Raw genomic sequence first — 18,383 nt, 5'->3', positions numbered from 1 at the left:
CCATTATACATGACCATATGAATTTGATTTTGGAAAAGCAAATATTTTGTGTTACATAAATCTGATGCTCCTAGTAGGAAGGAGCCTTCTCCAAAGTATTAATGCTTGATCAAAGTTTCATAAAAGTAACATACAAGATTTTCAACGTGTTTTTAGAATGTAACTTGATAATTCAATTACTGAAGAGGAAGGCGCATTTTATACTCTTTAAACCAGAATATGATATATTATTATTCTACTTGAATTATTAAAATAATTGCAGTTATGTGTATATAATCTGACAAATCTTTAAAATTTTGTTCCATTGTCAACTGGGCAAATGAACATGAGTCATTACTGAAAATTTCCACCAGAAAATGGTTTATTCCCCAGCCTATGGTAATAATGGTAATCTGCCAACAATGATGCATCTTTTAGGGATTCTTAATTTGATGGGAGAGAAGGTACAGATACTTATAACTGAAGTCCAAGGGATACTCAAATCCAAAGTTTTCTGCCTTCTTAAAGTGACACTTTACCTGAATTATTTTTTAGAAGCCAGGAAAAAGAGGTAATTAAATCCTCACTTGCATAAAAAAATTCATGTTTTTAAAAGTTTCATTCAAGTATAGTAGATGTGAAATTCAAATTAAGGGATCTACAATGTCAGCACTGAGTGTTTTAACTCCAGGTTAGTAAAAATCCATTGATGTATATTCAGTTAATGTGTGTCTAAAAACAGGTCAAATGGAGACTTTTATTATCAATTATTATCTTTTCTATTATTATTTTTTATTATCTATTATTTTGTATATTAAATCATTGGAGAATCATATTAACTTAGTTAAAATTAAATTTCTTCATTGTTGTATTTGTTTTTAAGTAGCATTAGTCAGCATACAAAATCATCCTCATGTTTTTCCTGATTACAAATTCAGCATTAATTTAATGATCTTTAAAAAGCCTTTGTAAGTCATAAAAATTTCTCTGAAATTAGAACTCTTATATTTCATTCCACTTACTTTAGTATCCTATCATCAATATCTAATTTTGGAACATCTTTGATTTAATGGGACATTAAATTTTTTTTTATTTTGTTGTTTTTTTCCTGAGTTTTCCTTTTGATTATTTCACCTTTTTATTTTCTTAATCTTTATAAAACACTAAACTAAATACAGTTATGTTTTAGGTTTACATGTGAAATATTTCATGGCCATAAAGAGAAAAATAGTAATAAAAGTACAGCCATTATAGTCTGTAATATATAAGCTAGGGCGGATGTCAGAGTAATCTAACTAAACTTATGAAGAGTTTCTGCATTGTGACTTATAGCCATTCTGTCCACACAGGCATTTAATTTCAGGTTTATACTATCATTCTAATGCCAAAGTGTAGCAATTAAGTCTTTTAATAAAATGAGACAAAAGGAATTTTGAGTCCCTGTTCTCCTGACAAAAGTCTGTAGAGATGGGTTCTATCTGAATGTAGTAAAACAGATACAGTAACCATTAATTCCTATAGATTTAAAATTTTTCTTTTCGTATCTATTCACATCATTAGAATAGTTCAGATAGTTGAACGTGTTGCTTTATTTCTCTGTCAAAACCTTACAAAATTATTATTTCATGTTATACTCTTCAATTTTATAAAGGGTCCATAGTAAAATCTAATACAAAAGTTCTGCAGCTTTTAAAATTTTTCATGAAGAACTCTGTTGAATGCCTTTATAAAAAGGTTTATACAGTAACTTACTTTTAGTGAGGCGAGTGAGGCATCAGTTTATTTCTCATGATAAATTAATAATGGGATCTATACATCCCACTCTACTTCTTCTGGAAGCTCAGAAATACATTTACTTTGCCAGTCACTCATATATGATTGGAAATACCGCTCCTCCCAAAATTATTTCATAGGCTTTATGCTCTGGTCCTGAAAAATATCTCTTTCATTGAAAAATTTCATCCTATATGCTCTCAGAAATAGTTTATAAACAATAAATCTACAAAAGAATTAGATCATTGGCTTTTTAATCCCAAACCTAACCAATGGGGAAAAATGACAAAAGTAATAATAAAAAATTGTGAGATATGTAGAATTTTATAAACCTTTGGTTACTTGATTTATTTTCCTTCATTTTGATTGGTTTCTATATTGACTTAAGTGAAGATGAGAAACTGCTGGTCTTATACAGGTATGGTCTGAGTGAGTGAGTGTGTGAATGAGCAAAGCAGAAAAGAAGATCCGTTTACTAAAAATAATTGAGTTTTATATTTAAAATGAGTAAGTTTGTGTGACTGGGTCACCTTGCTGTACAGTGGAGAATTGACAGAACACTGTAAACCAGCTATAATGGAAAAAATAAAAATCATTATAAAATAGAATGAGTAAATTTTATGGTAGGTAAATTATATCTTCATAGAGTACACTAATAAAAGATTCCAAGCAGGCTTGACATAGGAGAAACCCTAACTCTATTGCTCTGTGGGAAGCAGTAGCTTGAGCTTGAATATCAACTGGAGCATAAGATATGATTTTCTTGAACCAGATCTTCCTTATCATTCAGTTAATCATAAGCATTATAACAAATTGTACCATAAGGGTTTTTTCATTTTTGCACAAAAATTATAAAGAAGTGCATTAATAAAATACTAGTCTAAATTCCTGCTAGCATGGCATCAGTCTATACTCTTTTCTCTCTCCCCTCAGATATGGAATTTGCTGTTTATAGCCCAATTTCCAGCCTTTTGAAATATTTTATGTGAACTCTGTCATATTTCTGTTATCCATAGACTTGATAATTATATTATCTTATCTGGGATGTTGATGAAGAGCACAGTTTAGGATAGGGTCCCATGGCCACGACTAGGGACTGATGACATAGATTATCACTTTAAAATTTTATGTATCTGTGCTGTTATTTAACTCAATTTTTCCTCAAAGACATTACCAGAAAATATGATAAGTGCCATTGTATAATTCACATATAGCACAATAATGTCACTCTCCCCAAATTACTAAACAACACATACAAATTGAGTTCATAATCTGGCAGCTATGCTATATTTATACAGTGTTCCAAAAATGTTTTATACCTGGGTCATACTTTTTAGCTTAAAGGAATATATTTCTTTTTAATTAGCCATCACGGGATGAAATCTACTTCTCTCAGATTCAGAAAACATGTTGTTTGGTGTTTAGGTTCATAGATATGGCCACCCATCACATCATTTTAACAGAATTTGTTTTTGTGTTTGTGTCAGTAAATGGAAAGAGAGGACCTGATAAGATATATACAATTGTCTTGTTTTACATGTCGGCACTATTTTTTAAATTTAATTTTCTTGAAGTATAGTCGATTTACAATGTTATGTTAATTTCTACCATACAGCAAAGTGATTCAGCCATACATATACACATATCCATTCCCGTATAGTTTCTCACAGAACATTGAACAGATTTCCCTGTGCTATGCAACAGATCCATATTGACTAAGGCTTTTTTTTTTTTTTTTTACTTAAGCTTTAGTATCAATTCCTAGGTTTGATTCTTAAAGACAATTGCCATTGAGCAATGGTATTAACACAGATGAAAAGAACATAGTACCACTGAGAAAATCTTTATATTTTCCGTCATACTAAAGATTTTTGGTTCACACTCTATACTTGAATAATTCTATGTTTTTCCATGCAAAAAATCTAGCTAAGGGAGAAAAAAAAAGTTCCTACAAATTTCACCTATGCTGGAGTTTTCCAGAATGTTTAACTGCCCCTGAGAAAACACTGAAGTCTGAAAAAGGGAAATATACATGTTGGCATAGACTAGGTTTTGATCTTCTATATATTATACTGTCTTGTACAAATTAAAAATTATATTCAGATCACACTTAGTTCATCACTTTCATGTGCTCAGTAATTAACAGGAACTTTCACTTGTATCTCTTTCTTTTATATAGATTTAGAACAAAATCTGAAACCTGAGATAATGGACCTGCAAAATTATTCCTTGGTGTCAGAATTTGTATTACATGGACTCTCCAATTCACAACATCTCCAAAAATTTTTCTTTATTTTCTTCTCTGGGATCTATGTGGCTATGGTGCTGGGTAACCTCATCATCGTGGTCACTGTGATTTCTGACCCCCACTTGTACTCCTCCCCTATGTACTTCCTGCTGGGGAATCTCTCTTTCCTGGACATATGGCTTGCCTCATTTGCCACCCCCAAGATGATCAGGGACTTCCTTAGTGATCGAAAGCTCATCTCCTTTGGAGGATGTATGGCTCAAATCTTTTTCTTGCACTTTGTTGGCGGGGCTGAGATGGTACTTCTTGTTACCATGGCATATGACAGATATGTGGCCATATGCAAACCTTTGCATTACATGACCATGATGAACCGGCAGACTTGTATCAGGCTGGTGTCGGTTTCATGGGCCATTGGATTTGTGCACTCCATCAGTCAAGTAGCCTTTACTGTAAATTTACCTTACTGTGGCCCCAATGAGGTGGACAGCTTCTTCTGTGACCTTCCTCTTGTGATCAAGCTGGCCTGTGTGGACACCTATGTCTTGGGTATACTTATGATCTCAGACAGTGGGTTGCTGTCAATGAGCTGTTTTCTGCTCCTCCTGATCTCCTACACTGTTATCCTCATCACTGTCCAACAGCAGGCTGCCGGCGGGGTATCCAAAGCACTCTCAACCTGCTCTGCACATATCATGGTAGTCACGCTCTTCTTTGGGCCCTGCATTTTCATTTATGTGTGGCCTTTTAGTTGGTTCTCTGTGGACAAGGTCCTCTCTGTGTTTTACACAATTTTTACTCCACTCTTGAACCCCCTTATCTACACACTGAGAAATAAGGACATGAAAATAGCTATGAAGAGACTGAGAAACCGACATGTGACTTTTCACTGAATTTCAGTTCTGCAGAGAGCTACATGTTCTTATTCATTCAGAAGATATCATTCTTTAATATGATTCTACTCAAAGATTTCATTCTGACAGTGTATTAGTAAAATTTGTATTGTGTTATGTTAGAGAAATAATTATTGATTCCAACAAAATATACATAATTTTATATGCTATCATATATATACTCAAGCAATATATATTTACTAGCCCTATACATACACTTTGTGTGAAATCTACAGTTTTTCTTTTTTATTAAGCCAGATTTGCATTACTAATTTATTTTGTCTAAAAAATTGATTAAAATGAATGTTTACTTCCTAATCATATTCCAGCACAGCAAGGGCAGTTCGTAAGTATTCACAACATGAAACATTGTCATAAGGATGCTAGAATGAGAATAATAATGCCCTGTGAATCTCTGTCCTTGTTTTAAAATATTGAAAAAGAAAACATGATTCGAATATCCTATTATTTTAAAAGCACATTTTTTTCATGTGTATGTGTATTATATTTATATGTGTATTATATTTAAACTTTTTATTTAAAAAAATGAAACTGTCAGTGGTATTCAGTTACAGAAGTTAATTTTAACATGGGAAAATCAGTATTTTATGGCTACATATTTCCTAGTATAAGCTTAAGCATACCAATGATAGAGTTATCATTTGGTATGCATTGGATTATTAAATTAATAAATTTTCACCAACGATTGATTTTAAATAAAGATCGCATTGTACTAGGTTGATTCTGTCCCTAAGATGTCCCTAAGATGACTAAGTTGAGTCATCCAGTAGGAAGCTTTTCCTGGAATTCCAAGGATTCAGATTTTATGCTGAGTTTTGAATGCCTTTGGATGATGCCTAAAGGAAAATCATAAGAAAACATTAAATTTGGTATTAACTAAATTAATAGTCAAAGAATTCAAGAAATTTTCTCATAAGTTGATTCTGAAATATCAAACCAAAGAGAAAATTAGGTAGTGCCTAAATTACCTGGAGTAACTAGATGAAGCTTCCAATAATTTTGGACATTGTCTTTAATTAGGAGAAGCATGCTCCTGGATACTTCTGATTTCCCTTATGACTACAATCATACACGTGTCCATAAACACTAAAAGTACACAGAAGGAAAACAACTTCTGCCTTAGGATAACTTTCTCTGCAGTCACCTCCCTTGCCATTGTGATAACACTGTGTTTTGACTTTACAGACTTTGGATATGGCCAATTTTATGATTACACTCATTTTTGTGAACATTAAAAGATCTTAAAAGGAAATCAATATCTGTCCTAGGATTAATTTATTGGGTTTTATTGACGTAATGCTGATGTTTTACTTTACACATTTTGGACATAGCTATTTTTACCATCAAAGATATGGCTGATACTATTTACACATCTATTTATTCAGTTAATGAATGTTTGTCAAGCACCCCTAGCACTGAGCTATTCCCAATTTAGTGGAATAAAGTCAATTATATAAATAATCACAAAGTATCCTTTGAAATTAGAGCAATAATAGAAATAAACATGATGTGCTCTGAGAGCACATGAGAGGGAAACTAACCCATTTTTGATGTTTAGGAAAGACTTCAATTATTTTTTTTTCTTTCCTAGGATTCTGGATTCTCTTCTATTAATGCGCGCGTGCACACACACACACAGACACACACAGTGCATTTTTAGTTTAGCATACTGCCAGTCATATAGTAAGTGCCCAAATAGATGCCAGATCCATTAAGATGTTTCTGCCTTTTTAGAACTACTCAGTATGTCCCATCCCCAATTTCTGTTCAAACTCTCCAGGTTGCTTTATCTGGATCCATGAGGATGGACGTGGACCATTGTGTTATCAGTCTAGGTGCAGAAATCCCTGGGTTTAGTTGTTTGGGCATAGGCGTGGAGAAATATCCTTTTTTACTGTATGTTGCCTCAGGTAATTCTAATTCACAATCATGATTGAGACCCACTGAATAATTGCTGACATTTTCAATCTATAGGCATAGCTGCTATTAAGGGATGGTTGGAAGGATTTTCTTATGAAAGCGGTCTCTACTGCTGGATTAGGAAGTAGTCTTAGAAATATATCACTAGGGGGAGTTCCCATTGTAGCTCAGTGGTAACGAAACTGACTAGTGTCCAGGGGGACGCAGGTTCGATCCCTGGCCTTGCTCAGTGGGTTGAGAATCCAGTGTTACCTTGAGCTGTGGTGTAGGTCACAGACATGTCTCAGATCTGGCATTGATGTGGCTGTGGTGTAGACTGGCAGATACAGCTCCAATTCAACCCCTAGCCTGGGAACTTCCATATGCCATAGATACAGCCCTAAAAAGAGAAAAAAAAATTATCACTAGGATATACTAATTAAAATTTTGTTCCATAAAAATGACATTGTTTTTGGTCAGAAGACTAAGTCATTAAGTACTTTCTGTGAAGTTGATATCATCTTAAACATTCCTTCTTTTACTGCAAACATTAATAGATCTTCTCTGTGAAATATTAATTTTTAAAATGTAAGTATTAAAGTAGCATTTAAATTATTCTGTCTAATCTTATAATGTAAGTCATTTCTAAACGTTAAATTATGAAGAGAGACCCCCAAATTCAAGGATTTCCATTTTAAGTAAAATTCCATTCCTGTACATGGGGAAATAATTTTTTCATTTCTGTCTCTTCCTCTTTGATCTCAGATGAACTTTGAAGAAGAAAAGTTTAGAGAATTTTCTGTAGAGCAAAATGTATCTCCATCCATAGCTTTTCCTGGCATTGCCCTCTTTCATAAGGAGGGACTTGAGGATTTTCCCAAGGAAGTGACTCATATCTGTAGCTCTAAGTTTCTGTTTAAGAAACCCTTTATCCACAGTTTCCAATATCTAGAATCTGACTTTCTCTCTAGTAATAAAATTCTTGTATTATATATATAATATAATATTATAATATCCTTGTTTTATAAATATATCCACACATATACACACATGTATAATTCTTGTTTTATATGTATGCATGGATAATCTTTATTAAAATGCAGTTGATTCACATTGTTGTGCTGATTTCTGCTGTACAGTAAAGTGACCCAGTCAAACGTATATATATGTTCCCTTTCTTATATCATCTTCCATCATGTTCTATCCCAATAAATTGGACATTGGAAAGATGAACAAGAAAACTCAAAGGTGAATTCAAAATTTTGCTCAATTATAAACTGAAAGCATTAACTGTAGGTAGTAGAGAGTAGTTTGGTTGCTAAATCTGGAGATGTTTTAGCAGCATGATAATATTGTTTACATTCTATCAAGTGAGATTTTGTTCAAATTAGGAAAATAAGTTAATTTTTCCTCATTAATATACTAATACAAGTTTACAGTGAGAAATTCAGCAAAATTTAACCATCTTTGGATAAATAATGCCAGGATAAATTCTGCTTTGGTTAAGGAACACGAATACAGTATTTGCTTGACACTGTGTTATCTTTTTTGTGCTAATAATTAGTGAGATTGATTAGAACTTTATGTTACCTTCTTTTTCCATTTGGCATTATAGTGGTCCCATAAAAATAAATTAAAGAACTTTCTCTTTTTGGAACATTTTAATATAAGGGAAGAAACGTATTTCCAGAAAATTTAGTGAGATCATATATAAAGTTTTAACAGCCCGTACTTTGTGAGAGAGATTAAGTAGGAGATAGTATTGCTACCAAAATTCAGGTTTTTTTGGTCTCATTTTTATTTTGATCTTTCCAGAAGCTTGTCTTAATACTAATCAAATAAGTAACATTTTATTCAATATTTCTACCATTCATGGGCAAATATTTTTTATTGAAAAATTACATACATTCAGAGGAGCATACAAATAGCAATTGCAAAGTTCAACAAAATTTCACAGAATGAACACACCTGTGTAGCAAGTACCCAGACTGAGAAACATTACCAGTATATCTGAAGCTCCCTCACTCCCCTTCTATTCTCTACCCACTAAGGGTAACTACCATCATGGCTTTTATATATGTACTTATTTTTCTTTTTATGGCTGCACTCATGGCACATGGAAGTTCCTGGGCTAGGGGTCAAATCAGAGCTGCAGCTGAAGTCTTCCCCACAGTCACAGCAATGCCAGATTGGAGCTGCATCTGCAGCCTACACCACAGCTCTTGGAATGCTGGATCCTTAACCCACTGAGCAAGGCCAGGGATTGAACCTGCATCCTCATAGTGATATCAAGTTCTTAACCTGCTAAGCCATGGTGAAAACTCCCACAATTATGACTTTTAGTGCATACAGTATATTTTTCTTTTCTTGAACTTACAGAAATGAAATTATATAATATGTACTTGTGCCATAATTATGTCATCTGTAAATAACAACTTTGTCTTTTTGTTTCCAACAATTATGGCTTTTCATTTATTTTCCTTATCCTAGTGCCTACAAAGAACCTCTAGCAAAACGTTATATACAAATGGTAGTATTGAGAATCCTTGGTTCACTTCCTAGCTCATGTGAAAATTTTTTCAAAACCTCATATACTGATATTTTCAATAGATCTTTGTTAATATCCTCTTTAAGAGTAAGGAACTTCCTACTATTCTCAGTTTGCTAGGCAGTTTTATCTTAAATGAATGACGAATTTCATCCAATACACCTTCTACAATTAAGAATTGAATAAACATCTAATTTTTATTTTATCTTTTGCTTTTGATGCTATTACATGCACCATGGTTTTAGGACTTTTCTTTTAATAACATTTTCAATTTTTGCATTGCCAGTGTGTAGAAATACAATGGATTTTTAAAACCTTTTTATTTTATAACACTGTATACAAGTGTTGCAAAAATGGTGGAGAGGTCATGTGTACTTTTCACTTAATTTCTCTCAATGCTCATAATTTATATGACAATAGTATGGGAGCAAATCAAGGAAACTGGAATTTTATGTATTTATATTATTCTACGCCATTTTATCACTTGTTAGATTCATGTAACCACCAACCCAATTAAGAGCTAGAACGATTCCATTGCCACAGTTATCTCCCTCATGCCCATTCCCTCCTTAATTTGTAACTTCTGAAAACAACTAATCTGTTTACCATCTCTATAACTTATCATTTAAATGTGTTATATAAATAAAATCATATAGTACAGTGACTTTTGATGTTTTTCCATTTAGCATAATGAGATCATCCAGATTGTTGCAAGATCAATAGGCCATTCCTTTTTATTGCTGAGTAATAGTCCATGTTATAGATGTTGTATAGTTTATTTTTAACATTTTTTATTTATAATAAATATTGTATATTAATGTTTTTATTTACAATTTCGGGCCAATTGATGCTGTACAGCATAGTGACCCAGGTATGTGTTTGTGTGTATGTATTCCTTTTCTTGTATTCTATATTACTTATGTTTAGGGCTGCACATGTGGCACATGGAAGTTCCCAGGCTAGAAATCCAATCAGAGCTGCATCTGTGGGCCTACACCAAAGCCACAGCAACACAGGATCCAAGCCTTGTCTGTGACCTACACTGCAGCTCACGGCAATGCTGGATCCTTAACCCACTGAGTGAGGCCAGGGATTGAACTCACATCCTCATGGATACTAACAAGGTTCGTTACCACTGAACCACAATGGGAACTCCCATATTATTTCTTATATTATTTAATCACACACATATTGAGGCACATTTTAGTTTTTAAGGTTTTGATTATTACATGTAAAGGTGCTAAACATTTGTGTCCAGCTTTTAGTATGGATATAAATGTTAATTTCTCTGTGTAAATGTCCAGGAGTTCTATTTCTAGGACTCACGGTAACTGTGTTTTCAGTTTACTTAAAAAAACTGGTCAAATTATTTTGCATTCAGTTGTACCATTTTACATTTCCATCACAAGGTATGAGAAATTTAATTTCTCTGAATCCTCACCAGCATTTAGTACAATAGAGTGTTTGTCTTTCTGACTTATTTCACTTAGCCCACAAGATATATCCACATTGTTGCAAATGGCAAGAATTATATTTCTTTCTCATGGAAGAATAATATTCCATTATATATAATATATAGTATATTAAACATTTAATATATTATTATATCATATTATTATAGTATATAATGTATATATATCTATCTTCTTTATCCAGTCATCTGTTGGCAGGCACTTAGATTGTTGCCGTATAAATCAGATCGTTTATGTTTTGCTATTGAGTTGCATACATTCCTTATATGGTTTTAGTACTAACTCCTTGTCAGGTTTGTGATTTACAAATATTTTCTCCCATTCAGGGTGTTGCCTTTTCATTTTGTCCTTTCTTTGGCTGTACAGGAGCTTTTTAATCTAATGTAGTTTCACTTGTTGATTTTTGCTTTTGCTTTTGTTTTTTGTGCATTCATTATCATATCCTAAAATCAGTGTTAAGATCAATGTCAAGGAGCTTTTTTCCCTATATTTTCTTCTAGGAGTTTTGTGGATTCAGGTATTACACTTTCATCTTCAATTTACTGTGAGTTAATTTTTGTGAGTGGGTAAGACAGGGAGGGGTCAAATAGCATTCTTTTGCATGTTTCCCAACTTCATTTATTGAAGAAACTATTCTTTCCACATTGACTATAGTTGGATCTTTTGTCAAATATTAGTTGACCATACATGTGAAGGTTTATTTCTCAGTCTCAATTCCATTTCACTGCTCTGTGTGTCTATGACTTTAACCAATTTTGATTACTATAGCTTCGTGGCATTGTGTGAAATCAGGAAGTATGTTGCCTCCAACAGTGTTTTTCATTCTCAGGCTTTCCTTTTTCAAAGTTATTAGGGATTTCATAAAAATTTCATTTTTCTCTTTTTGTGAAAAATACTGTAATTTTGATAGGAATTGCATTGGATTTTTTGTCTTTAGATAGAATGGATGTGTTAACAATATTAATTCTTCCAATCCATGATTATAAGGTGTTTTTTGATGTGTGTGTGTCTTCTTCAATTTCTTTCATCAAATTTTTATAGTTTTCATTGTACAGATCTTTCACCTACTAAGCATTTTCTGTTTTTGATGCTATTGTGATTGAGACTGTTTTCTTTACTTCCTTTTCAGATATTTGATTGTTAGTGTATAGAAACAAGCTTGACTTAACTGTGTTGATGTTGTATCTTGCAACTTTTTTGAGTTCATTGGATAGTTCTAGCAGCTTATGGGTGGAGTTTTTACAATTTTATATTATATAGGATTATATTATCTGCAAAGACAACTTCACTTTTTACTTTCTGATTGAGATGTCTTTTATTTCTTTTCCTTAACTAATTGTTCTAGATAGGATTTCTAGGATGGTGGTGAATAGGAGTTATAAGAAGAGTGAGCTTATGTTGTTCCTGATCCTAGAGGATAAGCTTTCAACCTTTCATTGCTGAATGTGATATAAATTGTAGGCCTGCCATAGATTGTCTTTATTATGTTGCTATTTGTTTCTCTCTCCCAAATTTATTGATTCTTTTAAATCACGAAAGGATGTTATTTTGTCAAATGCTTTTTCAGCATCTATTAAGATGATCATATAATTTTTATCTTTTTCAATTAAAATGGTATACTATATTTATTAATTTGCACTTGCTGAATTTCCCTTGCATGCCAAGGATGAATCATACTTGATCATGGAATAAGTGCCTTTTAATATGCTGTTGAATTGGATTTACTAAGAAAATTATAGGCTTCCTGTGTGGTTTCTAATGACACAAGTAGAGAGGGTTTTATTAATGTATAGGCTATGCATCCAGTCTTTGCAGAAAGAGATGGAGTTAGGTTTCACTTTGATTTGTGGAATGTGTTTGGTGTAGGGAAGCTAGGGGTCCAATCGGAGCTGTAGCCACTGGCAACGTGGGATCAGAACCTACACCACAGCTCACGGCAACGCCGGATCCTTAACCCACTGAGCTAGGGCAGGGATCGAACCCGCCACCTCATAGTTCCTAGTTGGATTCGTTAACCACTGCACCACGACAGGAACTCCATGGGCTGCTCTTTTACTTTCCCTCTTTGTCTAGAAAGAACAGTCCAAAACTAACACAACATTGTAAGTCACCCATATGCCAGTAAAACTAATATGAAACAGAAAAGAAAAAAAAAAAAAAAAAGAGCTGTCTTTAATTGAGGATATTTTTTTTCTGTACCTGTTAGCATTTATGCGTTGTCTGTTCCAACACCCAGTCAGGCTTATATGAGGAAAAAGAAATGACAAAATTCAAAAAGGGGAGTTCCCTTGGACTTCCTGTGTGGTTCACAACAAAAAGGGGAGTTCACACTGTAGCACAGTGGGTTAAGAATCCAACTGTAGTGGCTCAGGTCACTGTGGAGATGTGAGTTTGATCCTCGGCCCAGCACAGTGGGTTAAAGGATACCATGTTGCCACAATTGTGTTGTAGTTTGAAGCTGCAGCTCAGATTCAGTCCCTGGCCCAGGAACTTCCATATGCTGTGGGTGCTGCCATTAAAAAAAAAGTCAAAAAGGAAAATTATCACCATATCATTACTTGGATCTTGAAGTCTCGACTCTCTTACCTCCATCGTTCAGAATTTTCTTTGCATAAAATGTCCAGGGTTGTTAGATGTATTTATTGGAAGGAATTCAGAAAAGTACATCTATTCTAACTCATCTCACATCTAGAACTCTACAATTGATTTTAAAATATTGACTTTTATCCAGTGATTATGCTAAGCTCATTAATTTGACTCTTTTTAGATTCCTTTGGATTTTCCATATATATTCATACATTGTGTCATCTATAAATTATGAGTATTTAATTTCTTCTTTTCCAATTTTAATCCATTTTATTTCCTTTTCTTTGTTCATTACACCATCTGACCCTCCAGAAAAATGTTGAATTAAAGTAATAATGTGGGATTTTTATCAATTTCCCATTCTCAAGTTGAATTTTTTTTTTTTATTTTGCTTTTTAGGGCCACACCTGCAGCATATGGTGGTTCCAAGGCTAGGGATCGAATTGGAGCTACAGCTGCCACCCTACTCCACAGCCATAACAATGTGGGATCCATGCCACATATGCAACCTACGCCACAGTTCTTGGCAATGCCAGATCCTTAACCCACTGAGCGAGGCCAGGGATCAAATCCACATCCTCATGGATCCTAGTTGGGTTCATTTACTGCTGAGCCATAAAAGGAACTCTGACATTTTTTTTTTAATTTCAAAAATAAGCATAGTATTTATTTTAGGTATTTGTGTAAACACTATTTATCAGATTATGCATCCCCTAGTGTAAGAATCCACAACTTGTTTACAATTTGTTTAACTAAATTCATGTTGAATAAGTTTTTTACTATATCAAGATATATATGTCTTTAATTAGATGAATTTATTCTTTAATGCTAAAATAGCCTTATATACCTGGAACAACACAAGTTGCATTATCTTTTTTCTCTATCAATAGGTTCAATTGCTAATATTTTATTAAGGACTTACTTTCATGTCCATAGGTGAAATTAAACATCTATCAATACTTAGGTATGTTGTCAGAGACAAATTCTTCAACTTTGCGTCTTAATATTCTTATCATAAACCTGCCTTTCTTTTCTCATATTTTAATGTTACATTGAAATAAAAGCAGTCTTTGAAAAGGATAATAAAAAAGCAGTTTAAAAATTGCTGGTATGGTTAATGATTTCCTAGGATTTGTTTATATATACAAAAGAAATCCTTCTTTAATGTGCTTATTTTCTTGAGAAAGCTAGAAAGCTTTGTTTATATTTTCATTTATACATGATCCTTATTTACCCTTTATAATTTATAGTTATATCTGTTTCTTTATAGTTTACATTTCCTAAGAATACTTATTTTATTTTATGTACTTTTTATATTCTCCTCCTACTCCAAAATGTTGAATCAGTCTTAAAATTTCTAAGTATCACTTTTTCTATTTATTATTGATTAGAGGAAAATGTCTAGCAGGAATAGAGAGCCTCTCTGTATTCATTTACAGGAAAATAATCAGTTGGATTATGTCTTTATGTTGAATTGCCTCATTTCTGCTGAATTTTAACCCTCAATTACTTCCTCTGTTAGGTATATTGCTATTAAAGTATTGACTGAGAACTTAACTGTAGACCTCTATGATTCCACAATCAATTCTCTGTAGATGAAGTCACATAAATTCATAGCTGTTTCTGTTAGGAATTGGATTTCCTAATTATCTGCTCAATATTGAGGTATCTGTCTTCACTGACAGTGATATTCTAACTATAAAACTATAAGTGTTTTGATGCCTGTTTTAAGAGCTGTAACAGTTTTGATCAATTCTTATTTCTGTAACATCTCTCAAAGTGTTTCCATTGTCTCAGTGAAAAAATTTACAAGTTATCTTTCTAAGTATGGGGGAAAAAAAAACAGCTTTGAAATATCTCTTCCTCAATCATCGCCACTTCAACCAGAGAAGATATAAAAACCTCCTTCATTTGTTCAACACATTTTTATTGTCTCTATTTCATTTTATTTTAGACATTTTAAAAAGCAAGTGTTGAGGATGTGAAGATAATAAAGACAAAAACCTCAGTCTCCAATGAATTTACCTAACATTCTTGGCTTCTCCCTCTGTCACACAAATTAGTTGCTGAAATTGTTTCTAGAATCCACTGACTTAAAACTCTATACAAATGAAAGCTTCATTTCAGACTCATATTTAATTTGTATCTAGTTGTTTCTAAGCTTGAATGCCATTTTAGTTTTCCTATCTTTGATTATAAAATCTCAGTAAGTAGGAAACAATCCTATGAACTAGTCTTAATATAACTTTGAGGATAACCAATGTTGATGAAGATTTTTTGATGAAATTAGTAAATAACATAAAGTGTGCCCAATAATTGATACACGTGAAAATGTTGTGATTTATTTTTGTACACTTTCTAGCATTCTGCACAAACTTGTTGCAGTAGGTCACACTGTTGTTTCACTCATTAAGGCAAATCAACCAGTTTGGATTTTTACCATCTATATCGTTCTCTCATTTAAAAAAAATCAGCTTTGATGAACAAATAATAATGAAACTCTGTTATGAGCCAGGCACTAATCTGGACACATTCACATGTATCATCATTTTTGGCCCTCACAATAGCACTGGGAAATAGGCATCATTTTATACATGCTACAGATGGGGAAATTAGGGCTCCAGTAATTTAAATGATTTGTCAATTTGTCTAGACTCACCTGACTTGTCATTCAGAGAGGAGTATTGGAACCCACACTATTAGGCAACTTCTCTTTCAAATATGGTATTGTGGTAAAGTGACAAAGCCAAATGTTTGGTTGTTATACAGTCATGTACATTGGATTCACTCTAATTCATCTAACTGATATCCCTTTAAATATTTTGTAAGAGTAAGAAACATACATACATCCATTCTTTTTCAGATTTTTTTTCATATAGATTATCACAGAATATTGGGTAGAGTTCCCTATGCTATAGAGTAGGTCCCCATTGTCCACCCATTGGATATGTGTTTATGTATGACTGAATCACTTTGTCGTACAGCAGAAATTATCACAACATAGTAAATCAACTATACTTCAATAAAGCTTGAAGAAAAGGAAACATATCAATTCCTTACTCAATTCATTGGAGACATCTAGTTGGAGTCAGTTAAAGTTGAGAAGAAAATAAAACCTGTGGCAAGGTGGAGAAGAAATTGGTGAGACTTTGGAAAGGTTAGTTTTTACCCATATGTAATAGCAAACTGAATAAACAAAATACATACAATAAAATTTGATCCAATGAATGGATAGAATGAAAGAACAAAATTAACAGAAGAACAGATTTGCTTTATGGAAGAAAGGAAGCAGAAGGTAGAACATTTCAATATGAAAGGAGTTTTTTGGAGTTTAAATTAAAAGTCATAAATAGGAGTATTATGACCTCATGAAACAAAACCAAACAATGAAGTTACCATCTCCTAACCCATTCATGAAAAAGTAATTATTTTAACTTCAGATTTTCTACTTGCCAAAATGCTTTTCAACTTGTTATGTCTTCTAAATTTTCCACGTAAGTCCACTCCTATCCCACAGCTTTTGCATGGCTGATTTGACCTCTTTGTTCCGAAGTGTGTAGATGAGGGGATTCAACATGGGGGTAATAACGTTGTAGAGTACAGACACCAGCTTGTCCACAGAAAAAGTGGAGAAGGGACGAGCATAGATGAAAATACAGGGTCCAAAAAAGAGTGTTACTACCATGAGATGAGAGCCACAGGTTGAGAGTGCCTTTCGCCTTCCCTCTTTGGAGCGGATCTTGACCAGGATAGTGGTGTAGGAGGAAACCAACACTACAAAGGAGCTGGTAGAGATCAACCCGCTATTAGATACCATTAGCAATTCAATGACAAATGTGTCTCCACAGGCAAGTTTGATGACAGGGGGAACATCACAAAAGAAGTTGTCCACCTGCTTTGGCCCACAAAAGGGCAGATGGATAGTGAGAATCGTCTGGACAGTAGAGTGCACAAACCCTCCCATCCAGGAGGCAGCCACCAAGGCACAGCATAATCCTCGACTCATGATAGTGGTGTAGTGGAGGGGGCGACAAATTGCAACATAGCGATCATAGGCCATCACTGTGAGCAGGAACATCTCAGCTGCCCCTACAAAATGCAGGAAGAAGAGCTGCATAATGCACTGGTCATAAGGAATAAGCTTTTCATTATCAAGAAAGTCAGCCAGAAGCTTAGGAGTAGTTACTGTTGAATAACATAGGTCCAGGAAAGACAGGTTGCCAAGAAGGAAATACATGGGTGATGAATTCAGATGCTTATCAGAGGCCACTGTAACCATGATAAGGACATTGCCTACCCAAGTGGACACATAGAAGAAAAGAAATAGTACAAATAGCCCTTTTTCAATATGTGGTCTATGTGAGAAGCCTGCCAGGACAAATTCTCTGACTTCTTCTGTTTGGTTTTTATCCATTGGATCTGGCTCCACCTTCATCAAAGAAATTAAACAAGGAACATCAGTAACATGAAAAATTGATGAGCTATTTCACATAAAATGCAAGAATCTTCTCAATTCAAAAAGGGATATTTTTTCTCTAGGATACTTCTTGACTGATTATCTGGAAGAAATTATTTTTCTTCTTAGATGACATAAATATATATTCTCCAACATTACCAAATTTCAGGCAGTGATTTCTTGAAGAACAAAGCCACGTAGTGAAACTTCAACTTGATGCATCTCTCTGAGTTAGTATTTTCCCCCCACCTTTATACATTCAGTCTCAGTTATATCCCTGAGATATTAGCATTTAAAAAAATTTAAATCTTTAAGAAAAAATAAATCTTGAAGGTAAAATTTAGGATTCCAGTAGAGGTTTTATTGGGGATAGGAAACATCACACTGTGTAGATGTTTACACCTTTATAGTAATCCTGTGCCATTTTCTATAAGCATAACTCTTGAGGCTCTGTGCTGTGAAAGGGGCCAGAGGAAAGATTACATTCCACTCTGGGCCTATTGCTAGT

At 33.6% G+C, this 18,383-nt stretch overlaps 2 protein-coding genes across 2 annotated transcripts; one reads left to right on the top strand and one right to left on the bottom strand.

Annotated features, from left to right (window-relative positions):
- The first annotated feature begins 2,193 nt into the window (after positions 1–2,193).
- LOC100157169 (olfactory receptor 4K14-like) lies at positions 2,194–7,226 on the top strand. The gene has a single exon (XM_084970450.1). It carries the CDS (start codon positions 3,961–3,963, stop codon positions 4,891–4,893), a length of 933 nt encoding a protein of 310 aa, XP_084826576.1. The 5' UTR covers positions 2,194–3,960; the 3' UTR covers positions 4,894–7,226.
- A 7,339-nt stretch (positions 7,227–14,565) lies between these two features.
- LOC100624131 (olfactory receptor 4Q2) lies at positions 14,566–18,170 on the bottom strand. The gene has a single exon (XM_084970449.1). It carries the CDS (start codon positions 17,852–17,854, stop codon positions 16,901–16,903), a length of 954 nt encoding a protein of 317 aa, XP_084826575.1. The 5' UTR covers positions 17,855–18,170; the 3' UTR covers positions 14,566–16,900.
- Positions 18,171–18,383: the final 213 nt, after the last annotated feature.

This window comes from Sus scrofa, chromosome 7, assembly GCF_054392235.1.
Source record: "Sus scrofa isolate SSC_HxYL_T2T_F1_AM1 chromosome 7, Sscrofa_HxYL_maternal_Yorkshire_Landrace_v2.0, whole genome shotgun sequence".
Classification (NCBI taxonomy): domain Eukaryota; kingdom Metazoa; phylum Chordata; class Mammalia; order Artiodactyla; family Suidae; genus Sus; species Sus scrofa.
This window is presented reverse-complemented; position numbering and strand designations above follow the sequence as displayed.